The 23,674-nt window shown below is 41.2% G+C and overlaps 1 protein-coding gene across 1 annotated transcript in view; it reads left to right on the top strand.

Annotated features, from left to right (window-relative positions):
* The first annotated feature begins 8,748 nt into the window (after positions 1 to 8,748).
* kcnk9 (potassium channel, subfamily K, member 9) overlaps positions 8,749 to 23,674 on the top strand; it is a 90,487-nt gene continuing 75,561 nt past the window's right edge. The window contains exon 1 of the mRNA XM_036576728.1: positions 8,749 to 9,046. Within this exon, the coding sequence (XP_036432621.1) occupies positions 8,764 to 9,046 (283 nt within the window). The 5' untranslated portion in view covers positions 8,749 to 8,763. The remainder of the gene's footprint in view (positions 9,047 to 23,674) is intronic.

Here is a 23,674-nt window from a genome sequence, read left to right as displayed (position 1 = left end):
TTTACAGCAGGGGCTTCTCAACCCTCCCCTTTGATTCGTCCCCTTATTGCTCACTAGCAGCTCAATGCAGTCATAAAATTTCACACAAAATGTTTTATTTTATTATATTAGTTAACAGAACGGCCACTAGGGGGCCTTTGAAAAGAGGCTGCGAATGTGCTTTATGTGACGTGCTTTGCAAAACTTAGAAATGCTGCAGTTTCAGCCACACTGCATTTAATGACTTTGGCTCTGTTTGTGGAGCCACTTTTTATGGAAACTTTCTATGGATTTTGAAAGTCATCTGTACTTGTCTGAAACTCCTGAATGAATGCATCAATAAATTATTCATGTTAATACAACTGTGGAGGTTAATCTGATCTGATTCAGTCAACCCCCCACAGACACACCTGATCTCTACAGATATAGTCATGACTTTGATTGCAATCCTTTTGTTTTCACTCTTTTTGAGAAAAGATCCTCGTTCTCTTCCTCTCATGGCACAAAGGGAGAGGATGATGAATGCACTTCCTTCTTTCTTCGTTCTTTCTTTCTTTCTTTCTTTCTTTCTTACAGCACAGAAATGAAATTACCATCATTATTTATTTATTTATTTTGCTTGAAAAGCTATTTCTATTCCTGGACTCTGGGTAATACCTGGCTGGGTGCAAATGAGCTCCAGGGAAGAACAAGTTCAATTAATTTCTCCATTTATGCTTTTTTTTCCACCTGCAACACTGACGCATTAAGACACGTTCATCTTTACTTTTTAATAACTGTGATATAATTGAAGTCTGTAAGTGTTTCCGCTTTTTTCCACCCCTCCAGCCCAGAATTCTCTCTGAGAGATAGAGCTCACTGACCGGCTGAGAATGAGACGCTTTCTCAGGAAGCACAAGACATTTCCCAGAGAAAAGCGTGCTATAGGAAAGCTTTGCTAACGTGCTTAAATATATATATATATATGTATAGACACACCTTATATATAACACTTCCTATGAATCCTGTATTCCTAATGAATTATTAATTTATTGATTAGACCTTATATGGCAAACATAACACCTTATAATACTTGGCATAAGCTTGCATAATTTCTCTTAAGTGGTTATAATTACGTGCATAAGATATTATAAAGCAGGAATACGTGACTTCATACGTGAAGGTCAGGGTCCGTGTCCCCCATAGCTGTAGGAGGTGGAAATGTTTATCTGGATGTCAGTGTGTTGTGATGCAGAATATACACTGATCAGCCTGATAGATACTGATGACACACTGTTACCAATGACTCTTTTCCCTTTGCTACAAAAAGACAATTCAAATTACAAAAGGTTGAGGCTAATATTATCAATCAGATAAGATCTAGATATATATATAAACATATAAGTATGTTCGGTAACACTTTCTATGAATGTCACCTTTGTAAGCATCTATAAACACATTCATAACATGTTATAATGCATTCATAAGACATTATAAACATAGCTATAAATACTGATAAAAATTCATTATACGTTATAGCCATGCTTATTATGCATTATGAATTGTTAACATAATACATTATAAGTACTGATCATAACAAATTATAAGAGCTCATAAGTGGTATTTGTCCGCTCTAAGTAAAGTGAAGCGTACTGTACTAAAGCCTCCTCCAGTGTTAAGAGTGAGGCTTCAAGTTGAAGTATTTACTGAAGGATTTACTGAAACACTAAAACATACATAATAAAGCTCATTACAGGCTTCAAATGTCAGAGTTTAAACTAGAGCTGCCATCAGTGTTTTACCCAATGTGGGAAAGGTAATGTACACCCACCGTTAGCTTGGTATTTGTCTTTACTTTACGCTCTCCAAGCTGGGACTGACTTCTTTGGCACTGACACTGTAACATGTTATTAGCACTACTTATAATGCATTATATAAACAATTCATAATGTATAATAAACATGGCTATAAAGTGTAATTCAGTGTAATTCTTTTTTATAAATATTTATAACCATATTTATAATGCCTTATGAATACATTATAACATGTTATAAATGTGTTTATAGACCCCCCACCACACACTGTTTTTGGTTTTTAAAAAGGAACTTGGTGTTGAACTTGAACATTGATGAAGAGTAAAAATAGCTCTAAGCTTCTTTCATTTATCAGAAAATATAATCTATTTTGAACAATATTTTGACACAACATCCCCCATTTTTGTGTGTAATTAGTAATTTTGTTTTATTTGAGAACCTCCTTTTCCTGCACCTATAATGCTGAATTAATGTACTTAGATTTTCTTCTACGTTTATGTAAATTTTTGTCAGCAGTATGAGTGTAAACTCAATTTTGACTTTATAAATGGTTTAAAAATTTTAAAAAGCAGGGGCGTGGCTAAAATAAAACTCCGCCTACATACTAAAACTCTGTTTAGGTAGTGACATGAAAACATGGAATGGCATTTTTTACATTAGGTAATTTTGAATTTAAACTCATGATAAAGCTACATGTTTCCACTTCACTTTAAAAGAGAAAAGATCTTTTAAAACATTGAAAAAAGTACCAAAAAAAGTATTATTTTTAGAAGTGTAGTGTATGAAGTGTATGAAGATATGATATATTTAGCTTATTACTCTCTCAATGAATGCCTTGAGTTTAAATTGACCTTAACCTAGTATTTGTGAATACCTAAGGTAAGGAATTAATACTTTTAAACTGTTTTTTTTTCATCTTATTTTGTATTTATTCATTTATTTTTTACTGTGGAAACACAGTTTGAACTAACTCGATAAATAGTCCATAAACTGTGCTGTGCGAAGGTCTTGGGTCATTAAGTCATCTAATGTTATGTAAAACTATTTATCTGGACAGAACTATTTATTTATTTATTAAACACTGACATTAAAAACAAAATTCAATAAAGAAACAGTTTGTTGTGATTTGATGTGAGCTCCTCTCGAGGACGTCCATCATTTACAGTAACTGTCCAGTACATATTTGATCAAATCAATCCTTCATTAAACTAAATCTGATAATGGAGTTGAACTAATCAATGCGATGACTGCAGTGTATTCTGAACAACATTTTAATAACTTTACTGAAAACAACATTCTTTTTTTACTCTATTTATGTTTGTTTGTATTTATTTAAATAAATATAGTGTTATGCTGTGTTTTTACCAGCAATAACACACTTACTATTCAGATAAATAGTTTGAAGCAATTTTTGTGCCTAAGACTTTTGCACAGTGCTGTATATCTGTGGTAAACTGTGACTTGGTAGGCCTCAGTTCAGGCCATGAAGATTAAACACTTAAGAAAGTCCTTTGCAACAATACAAATTTCTGCTAGCGCCCCTATGGGAGTTCTAAGAGTAATGTTAGCAGTAAGCAAACAATACACATGAATTATATATATATATATATAATATGATATTTTATCTTCTTTCAGTAAGTCTTGATTTCCATTTCACAAAATGGAACAACTGACTAAAACCTGGTTAGACTCATATTCACAGTCAGGGACATATCTAGAACTTCCAGAATGCCTAGAGTGACGTTTTTACTCATGAAATTGGTACCATTGTGAAACAAAACATGATTACTTGATTTCACTGCCGTTTTCTAGTTATATTAGTGGTTAATCTGATGTGTTAGGCCTTCAGTTCAGCTCCTGAAGTCCTAACCAATGAGAGAGCTTGCTTGGCTGTATCTATATAGAAATAGCAAAGAAAAAAAATCCTGATTGGATAATTTTCTGTTGGGCGTCTAAAGGCTTTAACCCTTTTCTTTCCAACCAAATCTTAAGTGTGTTACTACAATACTTGTAGAGTTTAAATACAACAAGCATGATGATTCTATTCAATAGGAATGAACTAAAATTACAGACATGTATTTTATGGAAATCCTCACACCTTCTCTGCCTGTTCATGTAAGGTTGAATTATAAATATTAAGATGTATTACTGTTGCATGCTTGCCTCAAACTGTGTCAAATTGTTAAGAAACCTCTAATAGACTTGAGTGTGTGGTTTCTGACACTGTATGACACACTGTTATCTATGAACATGGACAAAATCATGATGCATAGCTAAAATCAGTAGCAGCCGTCTTAAAGCCTGAATTCTGTCCATTTTTATAGACAGCAGTATTTCATACAGTATCAGGAACCACATAAGCAAGTCTATGAAAGCATGGAGGGTATAAGTGATGAAGCTCACTATTAATATTCATTCAATTCTCTGGAGCTTCTAGGTGAGACATGGGATCAGACTCTGTTAACTGGGGACCGAATCTGGACTCAGAGCTACAGGAGGAGGGACAGGGTCAACGAGGATGAATTGATTAATGCGTTCTACTTTATTTTCCAATGACTGTGGAACTGAAACTGGACTAAGACTGAAGGACTACAGTGGAGTAAAAAGGGTTTCATTCAAACTGTATTAAAGTCATAATGTTAGCCATCACTTTCTATCACCACTGACCTCATGATCCTGCGATTGCTCTATGAGTGTAATATATAAGACTGAGATAACTTCTCATCACTCTCTCTCTCTCTCTCTCTCTCTCTCTCTCTCTCTCTCTCTTTCACACATCCAGAAATACTCAGCGTGTGGGTGGGTGTTGTGGAGGAACAGGGGAGGGACTGAAATGTGAGAAAATGAAGCTAAACATAACTGCAGTTCAAACGCAGCGCAGCCTCAACGCCAAGCCGCCTCATTCACTGCGCACGTCTCAATTTAGCTGTTCACAGCGTTCTGCCGGCGTATGCTTCGGCTGCAAACACAAATTCATAACGTCTCGCGACGCATGCTATTATAATATGCTAAGATGCCGGTGGCATGATGGCTGTGATGTTTTTGTTGTTGCTGCCTGATAAATATGAGATGAGTCAGTTTCATCCACTGGTCACGTAGCCAAAAGGACTGGCGTTGCTGCTAATACAGACCAGACTGGCCACTTTATTAGAAATACCTACATTGTACTTCCACTCACTGGCCACTTTATTAGAAACAACTACCTCATACTTCCACTCACTGGCCACTTTATTAGAAACACCCACCTTGTACCTCCACTCACTGGCCACTTTATTAGAAACACCTACCTTGTACTTCCACTCACTGGCCACTTTATTAGAAACACCTACATTGTACTTCGCCTCACTGGCCACTTTATTAGAAACACCTACATTGTACTTCCACTCACAGGCCACTTTATTAGAAACACCCACCTTCTGCTTCCACTCACTGGCCACTTTATTAGAAACACCCACCTTGTACTTCCACTCACAGACCACTTCATTAAGCCCCCCCCCCAGCCCCCACTATATAAGTTTACAATAACTGTTTATCAGCCTTTCCTTTAGCCTTCTCATGATTGGTCAGTTTCTGACCACAGGACCATTGTTGTCCACATTTAATTTAGATGTTGGTCCATTCTCAGCAGTGACACTAACATGGTGGTGTTCATGGTGGTGTGTTGTGCTGGTATAAGAGCACCATGTGCAGTGGTGTTGTTGGGGGTTTAAGACACATCAGTGTCACTGCTAGGTTGAGACTGATTGACCACCCAAAAATATTAAAAAAGAAGCGTCTCTGTCGTCAGAAACTGACCATTATTAAAGGGCCAGAGAATGGCAAGAGCATGGCAACAGGATATTTTTGGCATACCCCTCCCCATGTCTAATACAGGATGAGCTACTTTATATGGAAGCAAATTGTACTCAGTGGGCTGCTTTAGAAAACCATCCACCCTAAGGACAAGTTGGCTGGATTTGGTGAAAGCAGAGGTGTGGAAATCAATGCTGTGTCAGGCGGTTTCCCGTGAGACCTTGAGCCTCTTTAATCCTTCTCCCGTGATGGTTCTGCCTCAGTCCCTGCAGTACCTGCCACTTATTAGACATGCAAATGCTGTGCTGAAGCTAAAGATGTGTAAAGAAGCAAATACCAGCTCTTTACATGAAGGACGAAGGGCAAAGTGTTAACGTTCGTCTTGAAGGGCTTTGTGCTCTTCTGCTTATTGTTTTTCCATAAACGCTTCACGTGTGCAGAGACAGCACAGACAACCAATGACAGACGGAGAGTCACAGCTCTCACTTTTCATTGGCTTCTGTGATGAGATCATGTCTGGATTTGTGCCCTCATATGACTGTAGTGTACTTGTGGGAAAGTGAGGGCATCATAATGTACAAACAACTGTAATGTGTATATACGACTACATTATGAAATGCTGCAAATAGTTTTGGGCCGTTTCTTTTGTTGTGGTCATAATGAAATAACACAATATAAAAAGAAGCTTTTTTCTTGATTAAATGTCATAAACATAAAATATATCTGATATGTGTATATACATTTGCAATGTGTGTGGGGAGGAGTAAGTGGGTGAGTTCTGGGGTAGAGGAGTGTGAGGAGTGGGTGGGTTGTGGGGTAGCTGGATGTAAGGAGTGAGTGGGTTCTATGTGTGGGGAATGTGAGGAGTAGGTGGGTTCTATGTGTGGAGGATGTGAGGAGTGGGGGGGTTCTATGTGTGGAGGATGTGAGGAGTGGGTGGGTTCTATGTGTGGGAATGTGAGGAGTGGGTGGGTTCTATGTGCGGGGAATGTGAGGAGTGGGTGGGTTCTATGTGTGGGAATGTGAGGAGAGGGTGGGTTCTATGTGTGGAGGATGTGAGGAGTAGGTGGGTTCTATGTGTGGAGGATGTGAGGAGTGGGTGGGTTCTATGTGTGGAGGATGTGAGGAGTGGGTGGGTTCTATGTGTGGGAATGTGAGGAGTGGGTGGGTTCTATGTGTGGGGAATGTGAGGAGTGGGTGGGTTCTATGTGTGGAGGATGTGAGGAGTGGGTGGGTTCTATGTGTGGGAATGTGAGGAGTGGGTGGGTTCTATGTGTGGGAATGTGAGGAGTGGGTGGGTTCTGTGTGTGGAGGATGTGAGGAGTGGGTGGGTTCTAAGTGTGGGGTATGTGAAGAGTGGGTGGGTTCTGGGGAGGGATGTCAGGGGTGGGTGAGTTCTGGGGAGTGATAAGGATGGAGGTGGAGGATGTGAGGAGTGGGTGGGTTCTAAGTGTGGGGGATGTGAGAAGTGGGTGGGTTCTAAGTGTGGGGGCATGTGAGGAGTGGGTGGGTTGCAAGGTAAAGATGTGAGAAGTGTGAGGAGTGGGTGGGTTCTATGTGGGAGGATGTGAGGAATGAGTGGGTTTTAAGCATGGGGGATGTGAGGAGTGAGTGGGTTCTAAGTGTGGGGGATGTGAGGAGTAGGTGGGTTCTAAGTGTGGGGGATGTGAGGAGTAGATGGGTTCTAGAGGCACAGAGAAAGAAAGAGATGTCTGAGAGGTTGGAGGAATGAGAGAGAGAGAGAGAGAGAGAGAGAGTATGTGAGAGAGAAAAAGCAGCATAAAGACAGAAAGAGACACAGAGAAGATATAGAAGGGGTTGGGGAAGAAGAGAGAGAGAGAGAGAGAGAGAGAGAGGCAATGATAAGCTGACGTAGTGAAACACTGAAACAGATCTGAAGCGACGCTTACAGCGCTCATACAATCAGAGAGAGAGAGAGAGAGAGAGAGAGAGAGACAGGTGGGAGGAGTTAGAGAGGGAGTCACAGGAGCAACCTGTGGGGGGGACACGGAGAACCACTCTGAGCCTGAGTAATGAGAGAGAGAGAGAGAGTGAGAGTGAGTGAGTCTGCGCTGCCTCTCTACGCTCTGCTGTGCGCTCGCGCGCTCTCTCTCTCTCTGTGTGCCTTCTCGCGCAGACGCTCGTGCTCTCCATCTCTCCGTGTCCAGTCTGATCAGCAGGACGGACGGACGGAGGGAGGGGGGACTCCGCAGCCTCTCTCCCCTCACACAGAGACACGCAGCTGGAAACATCTGGAACCATCTGAGTCGAGGACCCCGAGCTCAGCGCATCCTTTTATTTTCTGTTCGTTCTTCTTCTTCCCCCGGCGATGCCGTGGAGGTCTAGGACTCCTCCTCCTCCTCCTCCTCCTCCTCCCTCTCCTCCTCCTCCCTCTTCTCCTCTTTCTCTTCATCCTTCTCTATCGTAACCCCCCCTCCTCTACTCTTTTTTTCCCTCCTCCTCCTCTTCTTCCTCTTCCACCTCTTCTCACGCGCGCACGGAGAGTCGCGAGCCGGAGAAGGATACGCATCCTCGCGGGCGCGCGCGCGCGCTGGAAGGGGGAGCATTAACAGGTTGGAGCTGCTCGAGAAACTTTTCTGAAGGCGGTGTCGGTCGGAGGAGGAATTAAGGAGAGAAGGAAGGACGGAGGGAAGAGAGAACGAAAGAGAGAAAGAAGGGGAAATAAAGAAGAGGAGGAAGAAGAGGGGAAAATGCGCGCGGCTTCCAAGCGCGGATCCACGTCTGCGTCTTCGTCCGCGTGCCCTTCTGCTTGTTTGTTTTGATTTCTTTACCGCACGTGCGCGGCATGGATAAGAGGATTCTGATGATGATGATGATGATGATGATGATGATGTGGCGATGTGGTGAAGAAGAGGACGCAGGTGAGGAGGTTGTGAAGGAGACGCCGGTGTGTGTGTGTGTGTGTGTGTGTGTGTGTGCGTGTGCGTGCGCGCGCGCGCTCGTGAGTGGCGAGTGAGTGTGTGTGGTTGGTTTGGATGGTGTTTGAAATTGAATGGCCACTGGCTGGTGCGCGCACGTTGTCTCGCGGCGCTCGAGCAGCCTCTCGTGCCTCTCGTCATCTTCATCTTCATCATCGTCATCATCGTCCTCGTCACCTTCATCATTGCCACCGTCGTCCAAGCGCTCGAGGCTCGCTCGTGGGGGTCATGCGCGCCGCACGCGCCGGCTGCTGGCGGCCATGAAGCGGCAGAACGTGCGGACCCTGTCCCTGATCGTCTGCACGTTCACCTACCTGCTGGTGGGCGCCGCCGTGTTCGACGCGCTCGAGAGCGACTTCGAGATGCGCGAGAAGGAGCAGCTGGAGGCGGAGGAGCGGCGGCTGCAGGGCAAGTACAACATCAGCGAGGACGACTACAGGAAGCTCGAGACCATCATCATGGAGGCAGAGCCGCACCGCGCGGGCGTGCAGTGGAAGTTCGCCGGGTCTTTCTACTTCGCCATCACCGTCATCACTACGATAGGTGAGCGCGAGGTGATACCCACCCCCCCCCACCGCACCTTCCGCCCCCCCTCCTCCTCAGAATCACCCACATACACTTACACACGCGCACACTGCCATCACTGCTATAGTTGCGCGCGAGGAACGCAAACATACACTTATGCACGCGCACAGTGTATTCCCCACTACAGGTGAGCGCGAGGAACGCATACATATGATTACGCGCGCGCACACTTCTACCGCTACTATAGGTGAGCACGAGAACCCCCACACACTTATTCTGTCATCACTACTACATGTTCTATATATACACTTAAAAAGATGGTTCTAGTGAAGGCAATGGTTCTATTGAAGGCAATGGTTCTATTGAGAACCATGAGTTCTAGATAGAACCATTTGCATTCTTAAATGGTTCTTTGCAAGGTAAAATCGTTATTCAGGTTGTTGGAAAATATGTTGTATATATGGTTCTGCAGAGAACCTTTTTGAAAATGGTTCTATGTTGCACCAAAAATGGTTCTGCTATTGTTGCAAGCTTGACAGGAGAACCCGTTTTGGTGCCATATAGAACCATTTCACCATGCAAAGCCCCATTTAAGCATGTATAGTGCTCATGGTTCTAAACAGAACCATTGCCCTTACTAAAGAACCCTGAAAGAACCATCTTTTTAAAAGTGTGTATACGTACATAAATGACCAGCCCCCCCCCATAAAGTCTTTATTAGGCCCCTCGTGTAGATCTGAACTCAGTCTTAGTTCATTTTTACATGATTATTTTCCATCCTCTCTTAAACAAGTTGTGCTTTTATGACTGATTTATGTAAATGAGCTCTGTTCTGATTGGCCACCCAGCAGTCTGAAACACTCCTTATGACTTCAGCGTGAATGGGTGGGGCCAAACGGTTGTAGGCGGAGTGGGCGTGGGTATGCAGATGCATTGCACTTTGTGATGTCACAAAAACAGTGACTTTGAAACTTTGCAGCTTAGTTTCCTCTTGTGGACTTTATGGGCTGAGGGTGCATTTTGACAACTTTACCGTGTTTATGCATCTGACTCATTTAGAAAAAAACGGTGATGGAAACCTGGTTCCTCATGATACGGGCCCTTTAACAACATACCTCACCGGTTCTCTTCCATCAGCACTAGAGCCCAGGCAGAACTGACACCTACTTATCTCCTGACTGACGTTCTCAAACGGCTCCTTCACAGCCTGCAGCATGAAGTATTCATTATTGATTACTCTAAAACCTTAAATATACCCTTATAAAGAGATGGTTCTTCAAGGGTTCTTTAGTAAAGACAAAGGTTCTACATCATGCACCCTTGAAAAGGTGACTCTTCAAGGGTTCTTTAGTAAAGGGAATGGTTCTGTTTAGAACCATGAGCTCTATGTCGAACCATTTTATGCTTAAATGTTTCTTTGCATGGTGAAATGGTTCTTCAGACTATGGAGAATGTGTTGTACATGGTTCTGTATAGAACCTCTTGAGAATGGTTTGAGAATATAGTGATATCAAGCTTGCAGCAACAGAAGAACCCTTTTTGGTGTTCTATAGAATCTTATGCAACACACTCTCCATCAATCTGAAGAACCGTTTCACCATGCAAAGAACCATTTAAGCATGAAATTGTTCCAAATAGAACCATTGTCTTTACTAAAGAACCCTTGAAGAATCATTTGTGTGAGAGTGTGTGTTTAAATGTTTCTTTGCACAGTGAAATGGTTCTTGAGATTGATGGAGAATGTGTTGTGTACGATTCTACATAGAACCGTTTGGGGAATGGCTTTATGTAGCACCAAAAAGGGTTCTTCTAATGTTACAAGCTTGACATCGTAACAGTAGTAGACCCTTTTCATTACAGAACCATTTTCATAAAGGTGCTATACAGAGCATCAATCTGAAGAACGATGTCACCATGCAAAGAACCATTTAAGCACGTGAATGAATCTATGGTTCTAAACAGAACCGTTCCCTTTGAAGAGCCGTTCCTTTAAGAGTGTAGGTAGGCCTTAATGTAAACACTGAAACTCAGACGCAGATCTGTGACAGCATCATGTTGTTTGAGCCACAATAACAGCAACAGTGAACAAGCAAATGAGTTTTATCCATTGGAAATGGATAAAAGGAGGAGTAGGAGGGGGGAAGGAGGAGAAGGGTGCTATTTCTTTTGCACATTAGACCCCAGTTAGGCCTAAACTCCAGCAGCTCTGCTGTGGCTGATCCACTCACACACACTAACACACCACCACCACATCAGTGTTACTGCAGTGCTGAGAATGTTGCACCACCCAAATAGTACCTGCTCTGTGAGGGTCCATGGGGGTCCTGACCACTGAAGAACAGGGGGGCTAACAAAGTACGCAGAGAAACAGATGGACTACAGTCTGTAACTGTAGAACTACAAAGTGCACCTATATAGTAAGTGGAGCTGATAAAATGGACAATGGGCGCAGAAACAAGGAGGTGGTCAGAATGTTACGCCTGATCGGTGTATTTACACGAGCAGAGCTGAGAAACGCACTAGCGTGCGCGTGCACGCTTATGCATGCACGTGAGCATAGCTCCCGCTCGGCGAGGTGCGCGCGCTCGCTCTATAAATATCATTTAGAAATAACGTACGTAGTAAAGCGTCTCGTGCTGCGTGGGTTCGCTCTCGCGCTGAGGGCCCGTTCTATCAGTGCGAGCCGTGAACCACAGGTGTCTCATCTGTTGCCTGTGAAGAGAACCAGACGAGCTCCTTCTGCACGCGCTTTGGCGTTTGATCTCGAGCTGAGCGCGCACGAGACGGGCACATAGAGGACTCTGCTTTTATTTCTGCGTGTGGAGCGTGGAAGTCGCGTGCAGGGCGCGAAAGCAGGAGATTCTTTTCTTTTTTTAATGCAAAAGCGTGACATCAGCAAGATTGGCTGGGGCGCGCGCGCGCATTCAGCACTGTCATGTTGTATGTTATTGCGGTGTAATGGACACACAGTGACGCTCGTGCCAGCGCGTAAAACAAGGGGTCGTGTGTGCATGCACGCGCGTGCTGTTGGTTGCGTAACTGCCCACATCTGGACGTTTTTTGGTCTTCAAAACGAAAAAGAAAACGCAAAAAACGGCGCAAAACGCAAAAACTATGCAAATTCGTTTTCTTATCGGTTTTTATGGTTAATAAACAACCATTTTGGTCGTATTACTTTCCATATAGACTGACAGAGAAACCGTTAGAGCTAATATTAGAGATTTAGTATTATTTAATGCACTTAGATTTAAATATAGATTTAATATTATTACACTTAGAAAAATCTTTTCCCCTTCTTCACTTCCTTTCCTGTGCTTCCTAGTTTTAGTCACTAAAGGCATCTCTGTACATTCTGTCCAGATAAATGGTACTAAACCGTCACTGGGGCAGGACCCCTCTTGTCACTGGGGTGGAACCCTCAAGGGTCCATCTCAGTACCTTTAGTCAGGGAACATAACTGAACCACAATCCACTGAAATGATATGTTCTGAGCTGTACTGACTCCACACACCCCGTCTCGACTCCAGGCTTTTATTTTACTGTTCTGTTTTAAAACATTCAGTTATGAAAAGGTACAAACACAAACTTTTCACCTGGAAAAACTTATTTAAGGTTCACAATCAGACCTTAAAACCACTGTTGGACCTTTGGGGGAACATTTACACTGTTTGTACCTTGATGAATGAAAAATGGACCTGCACAGCACCTTTATTTCTGACAGTGATAGCTGACATCATCATTGCAAGAGAGATCGAAATAGCTTATAAATCTACAGAATTAACACCGGCAGGACTGAATTAACACTTATAATAAACAAATCAGCTGCATTAAAACAGCTACAGCGTCTTAATATGAGTGGAACACTGTAAGTCAGTGGTCTCCAGCTCTGCTCTTGGAGAGCTGCCTTCCTGCAGAGCCTAGAGCTCCAGCTAATCAACCTCCTCCCAAGTCCCTGATTGGGTGGATCAGATGTATTAGACTCCAGAAAAGGGTCGTGCAGGTTACTGGATACTGGTTGGAACTAAACTCTGCAGGAAGTTGCTCTCCAGGACCAGAGTTGGAGACCACTGTCTGAGCGAAGTTCTCCTTTGGAGTCTTGGTTCCTCTCAGTGGTTCTTCCTCATGCTTTTAGAGAGCTTTTCCATTTGAGTTTGGTTCCTCTCGGTAGTTCTACCTCATGCTGTTTGGAGGGTTCTCCCTTTAAGTCTTGGTTCCTATCAGAAGTTCTTCCTCATGATTTTAGAATCCTTTTCAGTCTGAGTTTTGGTTCCTCTCGATAGTTCTACCTCAGGTTGTTTGGGAGTTTCTCCTTTGGAGTCTTGGTTCCTCTCAGTGGTTCTTCTTCATGCTCTTAGGGCAGTGTTCTCCAACCCTGGTCCGGGAGAGCTACCTTCATGCAGAGTCTAGATCCAACCACAAACCGCCTTTAATAGCCTTTAAGACTGATTTATGTAAATGGGTTCTGTTCTGATTGGCTGCCCTGTATTCTACCTCATTCAAAAAGCAGCTCTAGCTGCAACACACCTTCTAACTTCAACATGAGTAGGGGGAGCTAAACTGCTATGAGCTGAATAGGTGGGCACGTAAAGGCTTTCATATTTGTGACCTCACAAAAAGCACAAATTCTGGACTCTCCTCTTTTTGCAGCCTAGTTTGCATGTGTGAACTGTCTGGACTGTGGAGTGAATGATAAGCCTTGAGACTAAGAGAGGAGTGCTGAGCTGACACTGATACGGGCTCTTTAATTCAGCGCTGTAGGCGTCCACAGTGGAGGGAGTTTCTCAGTTAGAGCACATGAGGAGGTTTAAAGGGCAGCTCACAGTTCAGCAGGTGGTGCTGAAAGGACAGCTCCCCTATCCACACACTCACTCTCTGACCTCACCTCTCTTCTCTTCTCTTCTCTTCTCTTCTCTTCTCTTCTCTTCATCTCTATTCTCCTCTCTTCTCTTCTCTTCTCTTCTCTTCTCTTCTCTTCTCTTCATCTCTATTCTCCTCTCTTCTCTTCATCTCTATTCTCCTCTCTTCTCTTCTCTTCATCTCTATTCTCCTCTCTTCTCCTCTCTTCTCTTCATCTCTATTCTCTTCTCTTCTCTTCATCTCTATTCTCCTCTCTTCTCTTCTCTTTTCTTCTCTTTTCTTCTCTTCTCTTCATCTCTATTCTCCTCTCTTCTCTTCTCTTCTCTTCATCTCTATTCTTTTCTCTTCTCTTCATCTCTATTCTCCTCTCTTTTCATCTCTTCTCTTCTCTTCATCTCTATTCTCCTCTCTTCTCTTTTCTTCTCTTCTCTTCTCTTCATCTATGTTCTCCTCTCTTCTCTTCTCTTCTCTTCTCTTCATCTCTATTCTCTTCTCTTCTCTTCATCTCTATTCTCCTCTCTTCTCTTCTCTTTTCTTCTCTTTTCTTCTCTTCTCTTCTCTTCTCTTCATCTCTATTCTCCTCTCTTCTCTTCTCTTCTCTTCATCTCTATTCTCCTCTCTTCTCTTCTCTTTTCTTCTCTTCTCTTCATCTCTATTCTCCTCTCTTCTCTTCATCTCTATTTTCCTCTCTTCTCTTCTCTTTGCTTCTCTTCTCTTCTCTTCATCTCTATTCTCTCTTCTCTTCTCTTCTTTTCTCCTCTCTTTCATTTCTTCTCCTCTCTTCTCTTCTCTTTATCTCTCTTCTCTTCTCTTCTGTTCTCTTTCTTCTTTTCTCCTCTCTTCTTTCATTTCTTCTCTTCTCTTTTCTCTTCTCTTCTCTTTCATTTCTTCTCTTCTCTTCTCTCTGATTTCTTCTCTTCTTTTCTCTTCTCTTTCATTTCTTCTCTTCTCTTCTCTTTATCTCTCTTCTCTTCTCTTTCTTCTTTTCTCTTCTCTTCTCTTTCATTTCTTCTCTTCTCCTCTTTTCTCTTCTCTTCTCTTTCATTTCTTTTCTTCTCTTCTCTATCCCTGTTGATTGTTTTGTGCTTTCCTTTTTCATTTTTCTTTGTTCATTTCTTTCTTTCTTGTCATTCTTTTTGTCTTTCTTCTTTAATTTCTTTTTTCCTTTTCTTCCTTCTTCCTTTCTGTCTTTCTTTTACTCTTTCACTGTTGAGTTCTTTTATTCTTTTTTTCTTTCTTCATTTCTTTCTTCATGTCTTTCTTTTTCACTGTTGATTTCTGTCTATCTTTCTTTCTTTCCTGCTCCTCCTCTTTATATTTCTTTATATCCTGGCTGTAATGAATAGATCCTCATAGTCATCAGAGTGAAAGTGTGGATGTAGCAGTTTAAAGCAGCTCTAACTTCCCCTGTGATTCAGCAGCTCTAGAATAGCAGCCTGTTCTGAAATATTACAGTGAAAGGCTGTAATTGATGTCAGTGCGGCTCCTCACTGGTGTGCGTTCTCATTCACCGCAGTGAGCCTCGGTTAAAGCTCCTCGAGCTGCTCGCGTACGAGCGCTGGCCTGTTTCCGCTCTCTTGAACAAACTGATTTCGCTCAGGCCGAAGTTTCAGCCACTCAGGATGAAGAAAACTCCAGCTGAAGTTTTCAGAGCCACCCCTGCTCACATATTGAACGGATCTGCTACCTCACTCAAAAAAATCATCAGCCTCAGCATCTGCAGCAGCTCCCTATCCACTAGAGCTGCACCATGTGAACAACATTGTATATCCTGATTTATTGACACATGTTGCAAAACATTACATTGCATTATTTTTCAAAATTGGAAATATTGTTCAAAACTTGTCGAAGCACAGCAAAAGTCTGAGCCCTTCATTTGTTTAATATCCAGTCAAAACATCCATTCGGTACAAGATATACATTTTTCAGTGTCAGAAAAAGCACAAAAACAAAAAAAACACATACTTAAGATAAAATTACATAAAAGCCCCAGCAATTGAATATAATATCACATTTTTCAGTATTTATTATGTCCACTCTTTACCTTTAGTACAGCTTTCACTCTTTTCAGGAGACTCATTTTCAGTTTCTCAAAGAAACCTGCAGCCACACCTCCAAAGTTCAGTCTTAGAAGTTGGTTTATTTTGTTACTTTTTGCAAAGTATCGAATTATGACGGCACTACTACATAATGCAAAATACTGTGGTTATATTGCTACATATCGCAAAATATCAAAAAGAAATGACATAACCACAATTTAGAACATATTATATTGCAAATATATCACAATATTGCCACATATTCAATAATGTAATATTGTGATTATATTACTACATATTACACGATATCATAGTGCAAATGTATAGCTACATATTGCAAAATTTTGTTACATATTGCAAAATAGTGTTTTGCAGTTGCAGAAGTCACATTGCAATTATTGTTCAGTGTATTCCAAAGTGTTGTATTGCATTTGTGCTGCTATGCACTGCAAAACATCTTATTGCTGCAAAAATGATTGTTGTTAAATTGTGAGAACGTCTTCGTTCACCCAGACACTCACAATACCAGGTGTGACCGGTCAGTGTGGGATGTCAGTAATGTTCTCAGAGGTTCATTTGCACATTGGAGCCCTCAACAATATTTATATCACAAAGACTAAACATCTTAATTGATAAGGAATGATCGACAGACATGATATGCGGCACAGCCTGCACTGTAGTCTCAGTATGTTGATGCAGCAGTTTTAATAAGGAGTAAAGCTCAGAACACTGACTGCCTGAATAATGACACAGACTTATCCAGAACCTGTGTTCTCCAAGAGGAGACTGAGCACGCTACTCACACAGCAGCCTGAGCCCGAGAGATAGAGCTGACAGAGGAGCTGAGATAATAGAAGAGGAGATGAAAGATAAAGGAGATAGATAATAGAGGAGGAGATGGAGGAAAGGTGAAGAGATAAGCAATAGAGGAGGAGACGGAGGATAGAGGATGGGATAATAGAAGGAGGATATAAACCATAGAAGAGGAAATAAACAATAGAGGAAGAGACGGAGGATAGTGGAGGAAATAAGCTATAGAAGAGGAGATAAAAAATAAAGGAGGAGATGAACAATAGAAGAGGAGACAAACAGTAGAGGAGGAGATGGAGGAAAGAGGAGGAGACAAATGACAGAGGAGGAGATAAACAATAGAATAGATGAAGCATAGTGGAGAGATAAACAATAGAGGAGGAGACAAACAATAGAGAAGGAGACAGAGGATAAAGGAGGAGACAAATGATAGAGGAGGAGATAATAGAAGAGGAGATGGAGGATAAAGGAGAAGATAAATGATAGAGGAGGAGATAATAGAGGAGGAGATAAACGATAGAGAATGACAAACAACAGAGGAGGAGATGGAGGATAAAGGAGAAAATGGAGGATAGAGGAGGAGATGAACAATAGAGGAGGAGATGGAGGATAAAGGAGGAGATAAATGATAGAAGAGGAGGTGGAAGAAAAAAGAGGAGATCAACAATACAAAAGGAGATTGAGGATAGAGGAGGAGATAAACAATAGAGAAGTAGACAGGGGATAAAGGAGGAGATAAATGATAGAGGAGGAGATAATGGAGGAGATGGAGGATAAAGGAGGAGATAAATGATAGAGGAGGAAATAATAGAGGAGGAGATAAATGATAGAGGATGACAAACAACAGAGGAGGAGATGGAGGATAAAGGAGAAAACGGAGGATATTGGAGGAGATAAACAATAGAGGAGGAGATGGAGGATAAAGGAGGAGATAAATGATAGAGAGGGGAGATAAACGATGGAGGATGACATAACCAATAGAGAAGGAGATGGAGGATAGAGGAGAAAATGTAAGATAGAGGAGGAGATAAATGATAGAGGAGGAGATAATAGAGGAGAAGATAAACAATAGAGGATGGAAAACGACAGAGGAGGAGATGGAGGATAAAGGAGAAAATGGGGGATAGAGGAGGAGATGAACAATAGAGGAGGAGATGAGGATAAAGGAGGAGATAAATGATAGAAGAGGAGGTGGAAGAAAGAAGAGGAGATCAACAATACAAAAGGAGATGGAGGATAGAGGAGGAGATAAAAAATAGAGAAGGAGACAGGGGATAAAGGAGGAGATAAATGACAGAGGAGGAGATAATGGAGGAGATGGAGGATAAAGGAGGAGATAAATGATAGAGGAGGAGATGGAGGATAAAGGAGGAAATAAATGATAGAGGAGGAGATAAATGATAGATGATGACAAACAATAGAGAAGGAGATGGAGGATAGAGGAGGAGATGGAGGATAGAGCGAAAGATAAATAATAGAGGAGAAGATAATAGAGAAGGAGATGGAGGACGAAGGAGGAGATGGAGGATGAAGGAGGAGATAAATGATAGAGGAGGAGATAAACGATGATGACATTAACAATAGAGAAGGAGATGGAGGATAGAAGAGGAGATAATGGAGGAGATGGAGGATAAAGGAGAAGACAAATAATAGAGGAGAAGATAATAGAGGAGGAGATGGAGGACGAAGGAGGAGATAAATGATAGAGGAGGAGATGGAGGATAAAGGAGGAGATAAACGATAGAGGATGACATAAACAATAGAGAAGGAGATGGAGGATAGAGGAGAAAACGTAAGATAGAGGAGGAGACGGAGGACAGAAGGAGAAACTCTCTAAGAGCATAAGGGAGAACCACTGAGAGGAACCAAGTCTCAGAAGGGGAAGCTGTCCTCCTCCAGGCTCACCAGATCGCCAGTGACTGTCAATCAGAGATCTGTCAGTAAAGATCTGATGGACTACAGATGGTGTCAGACACAGTGTTCATGATGAAGTCACGAGCTGTGATAAGCTATGATGGAGTACATTATAGTTTATGATTGTGCCCATTTGATGAGACTCGTTTCTCTGCTTCTGTTTAAGCTGCTTCTGTTTCCCCCTCATAAATATGGAGAAAGAACCTAATGCATGATTAATGACGGTTTAATTGCACATATGGGTGTAGCTCATTCACCAAGCCCAATATTACAGACAGGATTATGGATATTGCAGGTTGATAGTATATTTTATAATCTCATTGCTCCCCCAATATGAAGCTGTTCAAAGTAATGGATCGATGCAGCAGAGAAAGCAAACATCATAATGGAAATGTAAACGCAGCAGCCGTGTCATGCAGCAGGTGGGACCGTCTGTTTAAAGCATGAGTCATTTAGAAATTTAGCTTCATAAACCAAAAACAAACAAGTTTTTCTTTACAACTTTCAGGTCAGTGTTTTATTGGGAGGTTGCCACGTCGCTCTGATGTGGATTATTGGTTAAATGAACTGGAATTCTAAGCAGGAACTATAAACAAAATACAAATTTGGTTAATTTTATTTGAAGACTTTATATCACTCAGGAAAAAAAGCAAGGTTTTTCTGAAAAAGCAAGAAAGAAACAGTACTCATAAATATGCAGACGGGTGACAAATTAAAGGAAAACCTGAATAAATGGTTTACTGCATGAGGCACTTGCGCAATTAAGAACCTATCATGTTCTGTGACCTGTATAAAAACGCTAAACAAGTCCTGCTGACCTCAATTCTTGGCCAAGATGGCCAGATGAAAAATTGAACGTGTCAAACTGGGTTCCTTCTGGGCCACAGCTCAACAGAGATGAGGATTTTCCCACTTCTGACACCAATTCAACTCAACTAAAGGCCATTGCAAATTAGCTGATGAACTGAATCACTTTAACGAGGCAGCAGGCTAAACACTGCAGAGCTGTGACTCAAGAACCCGGTTTGACTTTCCTGATCTACACTCTTAAAAAAGATGGTACTTCAAAGGTTCTTTGGTAAAGACAATGGTTCTATATAGAGCCATAAACATTCAAAGAACTTTTTGCATGCTTAAATGTGTTGTATATGGTTTTATGTAGAACCTTTCTGAAAATGGTTCTATATAGCACCAAAAAGCGTTCTTCTAGTGTTACATGCTTGACATTGTAACAATAGCATAACCCTTTTTGGTGCAATTTAGAACTACATACAACACATTCTCCATCAATCTGAAGAACGATTTTACCATGTAAAGACTATTAAAGCATGCAAATGGCTCGTTGAGTGTTCATGGTTCTATATAGAGCCATTACCTTTACTAAAGAACCTTTGACGAACCATCTTTTTTCAAGATTGTATATCAGGAATATCAAACCGGGTTCCTTCATGGGTCGCAGCTCTGCAGTGTTTAGCTTTCTGCCTCATTAAAGTGATTCAGCTCATCGGCCTTTAGTTGAGTTGCACTGGTGTCAGAAAAAGGAAATGCCCATCTCTATGACTTTGAAAGAGGGTTCATTATGGGACAGGGATAGTAGGAGCTTCCAAAGTGGACATTCAGTGAACACGATGCTCAGAAAAGCAACTCTTTCTCAGGTGACTCTCAGCAAGAACAGTCTGTCTGCATAGTCAGGTAGATTATAGTAGTGCTACAGTGTTATTCTGGTGGCCAAACACCTTACTAAGACACTTTATGTTGGTTTTTTTTTTAATCTGTTATGACTCAGTACGTGAAAATGTAGTAGTAATAATCAGTAAACCAATAATAAATCGCTGTTGTTGGAACAAAACCTTGTATCTCCAAAATCACAACTTTACAGGAGAGGGAAAAAGATCTACTTTACTTTTAATGTAAGTCAATGGAACCAGACATTTTTCCAAGTCATTTTTTTGGCCGTTTCTTTTGGTCCATTCATCATGACATTTACACACAATGTAAAGGACAACGGTTACCTTTAAATTATGCCAGAAACTAAAATGGAGATACGAGATACGAAGTTTTCTTCCGACAGCAGGGAATTAATACTACTCGTCCTTACTTTGCTTTAAGGTTTGGTCACACTTGTGCCAGCAAATCTTCGCAAGTGAAATTACATCTAAATTCTGCTCATCTAAATGGAATTCACCATAATAAGTGCTTTTGAATCACAGACTATATTTATGTGCGAAATTTCAACATGGTGAACTTTGCCACGTGAATTTGTATCTTTGACCAATAGTGCTACTGCTTCGCCTGTGTTGACCCCTGAAGGAGTGGCCCTTCGTATAGAAGCACTGAAGATCTGGAACAATCTCAGCCAATAATGTAATCATTTTTCCAGTAATGAAATAAACCCAAAAAGGTACTAAAATTTTGCACTTAACTTGATCAAAAATGTAATAAAACCCAATAATATACTAAGATTTTATGTTATTAGTAAAAATATTATTATCATTCACAAGACATTGTATTACATTACTGGGGAAGTTATTACTTTATTGGATTTTATTACATTTTTGGCCAAGTTAAATGCAACATCTTATTACATTTCTGGGTGTTATTATATTATTGGGAAATTATTACATTATTGGGCTCTACAACCACATTCTCCATCAGTCTCCATCATGTGTGATACATGAGTGGTACATGGCTCTGGTCCCATTTCTTCTCCACTGACCACAAATATAGTCAATTGGGAGACCGTCTTATTAGCTTTACATTTGTGATTTTACTTGTTATGGTAGATGAGTTAGCCAGCGTTCTAACTGCTATGCTAGCTCTTTGTTGATACCCCATTGTTGCCAACCACAGCAGTTATCCATTTATCATTCGTGTGAATCAGTATACAGCACTGCTCTGTGGCGAGTCCCTAATTAAGTTGGCTTGAAAAAGACAACTTACTGTTCTTTGTAATCTTCCTTTAGACTATCATAGGACCTATACGTGATTAGGTTGCTTGTGCTTTTCTTAGTGATCCAACATACAGTTTTCGTAAAGTGATCGTTTAAAGATGATACTGTTTCCCATAGGAAATGAATGGCGGAATGTTCAGGACATTCAAGTCTAACTGCCACAAGTGATGTCCCACTGGACATCTCTCACACAGACACTCACACACAGTACACACAGACTCACACACTTACAGCCTAATGCACAGCAATAACAGAAAAAACAATGGAATTAAGGAGGCAGTGAATTTAAGGCGGCACTGAATTTAAGATGTCACTAAGTTTAATGTACAAGTAAATTTAAGGTGGCACTGTATTTAATGTATCAATAAATTTAAGTTGGCAGTACATTTATGGTGGCAGTGAATTTAACATGTCACTGGATGGATGTATCAGTAAATTTAAGGTGGCATTGGATTTAAGGTGGCACTGGATTTAATGTATCAGTAAATTTATGGTGGCAGTGAATTTAACATGTCACTAGATTGATGTATCAGTACATTTAAGGTGGCATTGAATTTAAGGTGGCACTGGATTTAATGTGACAGAGAATTTAAGGTGGCAGTGGGTTTAAAGTCAGTAAATCAGCATAGCAACCACCTAGCAACACCTTAGCATCAACCTGGGACTCCAAAGCAAGCACCTAGCAACACCTTACCAACCACCTTGGATACCATAGCAACTGCATAGCAACAGCTAAGCAACACTTTAGGAACCATCAACAGTCTTCCAAAGTTTTACTGTTATAGGTGAATTAATTTAAAGTTTGTTCACAAACTTTCCCTTTCTAGTTATCTGATGTAATTATTTGCACTTTAGTGTTTTTACTGTTTATGGTAGGCCAGTTAGCCTGTTTGATAACTGCTATGTTAGTTACTTGGCTAACTGCATCTGCACGCAAGCCCCTCACTGCTACCAGACATACCAGTTATCCGTTTATTATAGCTGCAGATCAGTATGCAGCACTATGGTCCCATGAGTACATAACTATCTGATATAATTATGCTCACTGTTGTGTCATTACTGTTTATGGTTAGGGAGTTAGCTAGCGCTCCGACATGGGGGGAGTCTTATTGTCGTCACTCGTCCGGGCTGCCTCGGTCTCGCTCACTTTGCAAGGCAGCACAAACTGCAGAGGTCTAATGTGACTGTGGCTTTACAATCACTAAGTTCCAGCCTGAGAAATGTTAGTGTAAAGCGGTTGCTGTGCTCTTCACAGAGCCGTGCGGTTTGTGTTTAGGGCAGCAGTGGGTTAGCTGTGTGTAGCGTTTACACCTTGTGACAGGAAAACTAGTGCGTGTCTTAAAATGGCTGCAGCCGGTCCCTGCAGGTTACGTAATGAGTGAGGGTTTGTGGCCAAACCGCATCGCTCTCTCTGCCGGCCGTATCCAGTCGGGTATGAATCATTTGTGTGCTTTTCATTCCTGATAACATTGAGCCTGTTGACTTTAGGACCGGCCTTCAGGAGGCTGAGGCTCTGCTATAGTGGACCTGTAACTGTCCTTCCTGCTCAGTTTGCTGAGTTACTGCTGATGTGTTTAGGCTGTTTGATTCTGACAGCACTGAAAACAGCAGAGAAACAACTTCCTCAAGTGTTACACTGCAAGAAATGGTATCTTGTTTTCAATTATCTTAAATATGAACAATAAATCTGTACTTTAAGATTATTTACCTCATTTCTAGACATTATTTACTTGTTTTTAGGTCATTTTATTAAGTAAATTATCTCACTATATTGGCAGATAATTTTGCTTGTTTTAAGAAATGTTCCTGAAACCATTTTCTTTAATAAAATGACCTAATGTAAGTAAATAATCTAGAAACAAGGTAAATAATCTTATAATAAGTGCAGGACTATCTCAAAATGGGAAATATAAGATATATCAACTAGATTTAGGATCATTTCACTTGACAAGATACAATTTTTTGCAGTTAGTGCACAATTTTTTTTTAATAGAGTTTAACAATTTTTTTCTGTAAAAAACATTAAACTGTGCCATAACTTTTGCACAAGCCTCAATTTCTGTTTTATTTTTTCC

The sequence above is a fragment of the Colossoma macropomum genome, unplaced genomic scaffold (assembly GCF_904425465.1).
Source record: "Colossoma macropomum unplaced genomic scaffold, Colossoma_macropomum, whole genome shotgun sequence".
Lineage (NCBI taxonomy): Eukaryota > Metazoa > Chordata > Actinopteri > Characiformes > Serrasalmidae > Colossoma > Colossoma macropomum.
This window is presented reverse-complemented; position numbering and strand designations above follow the sequence as displayed.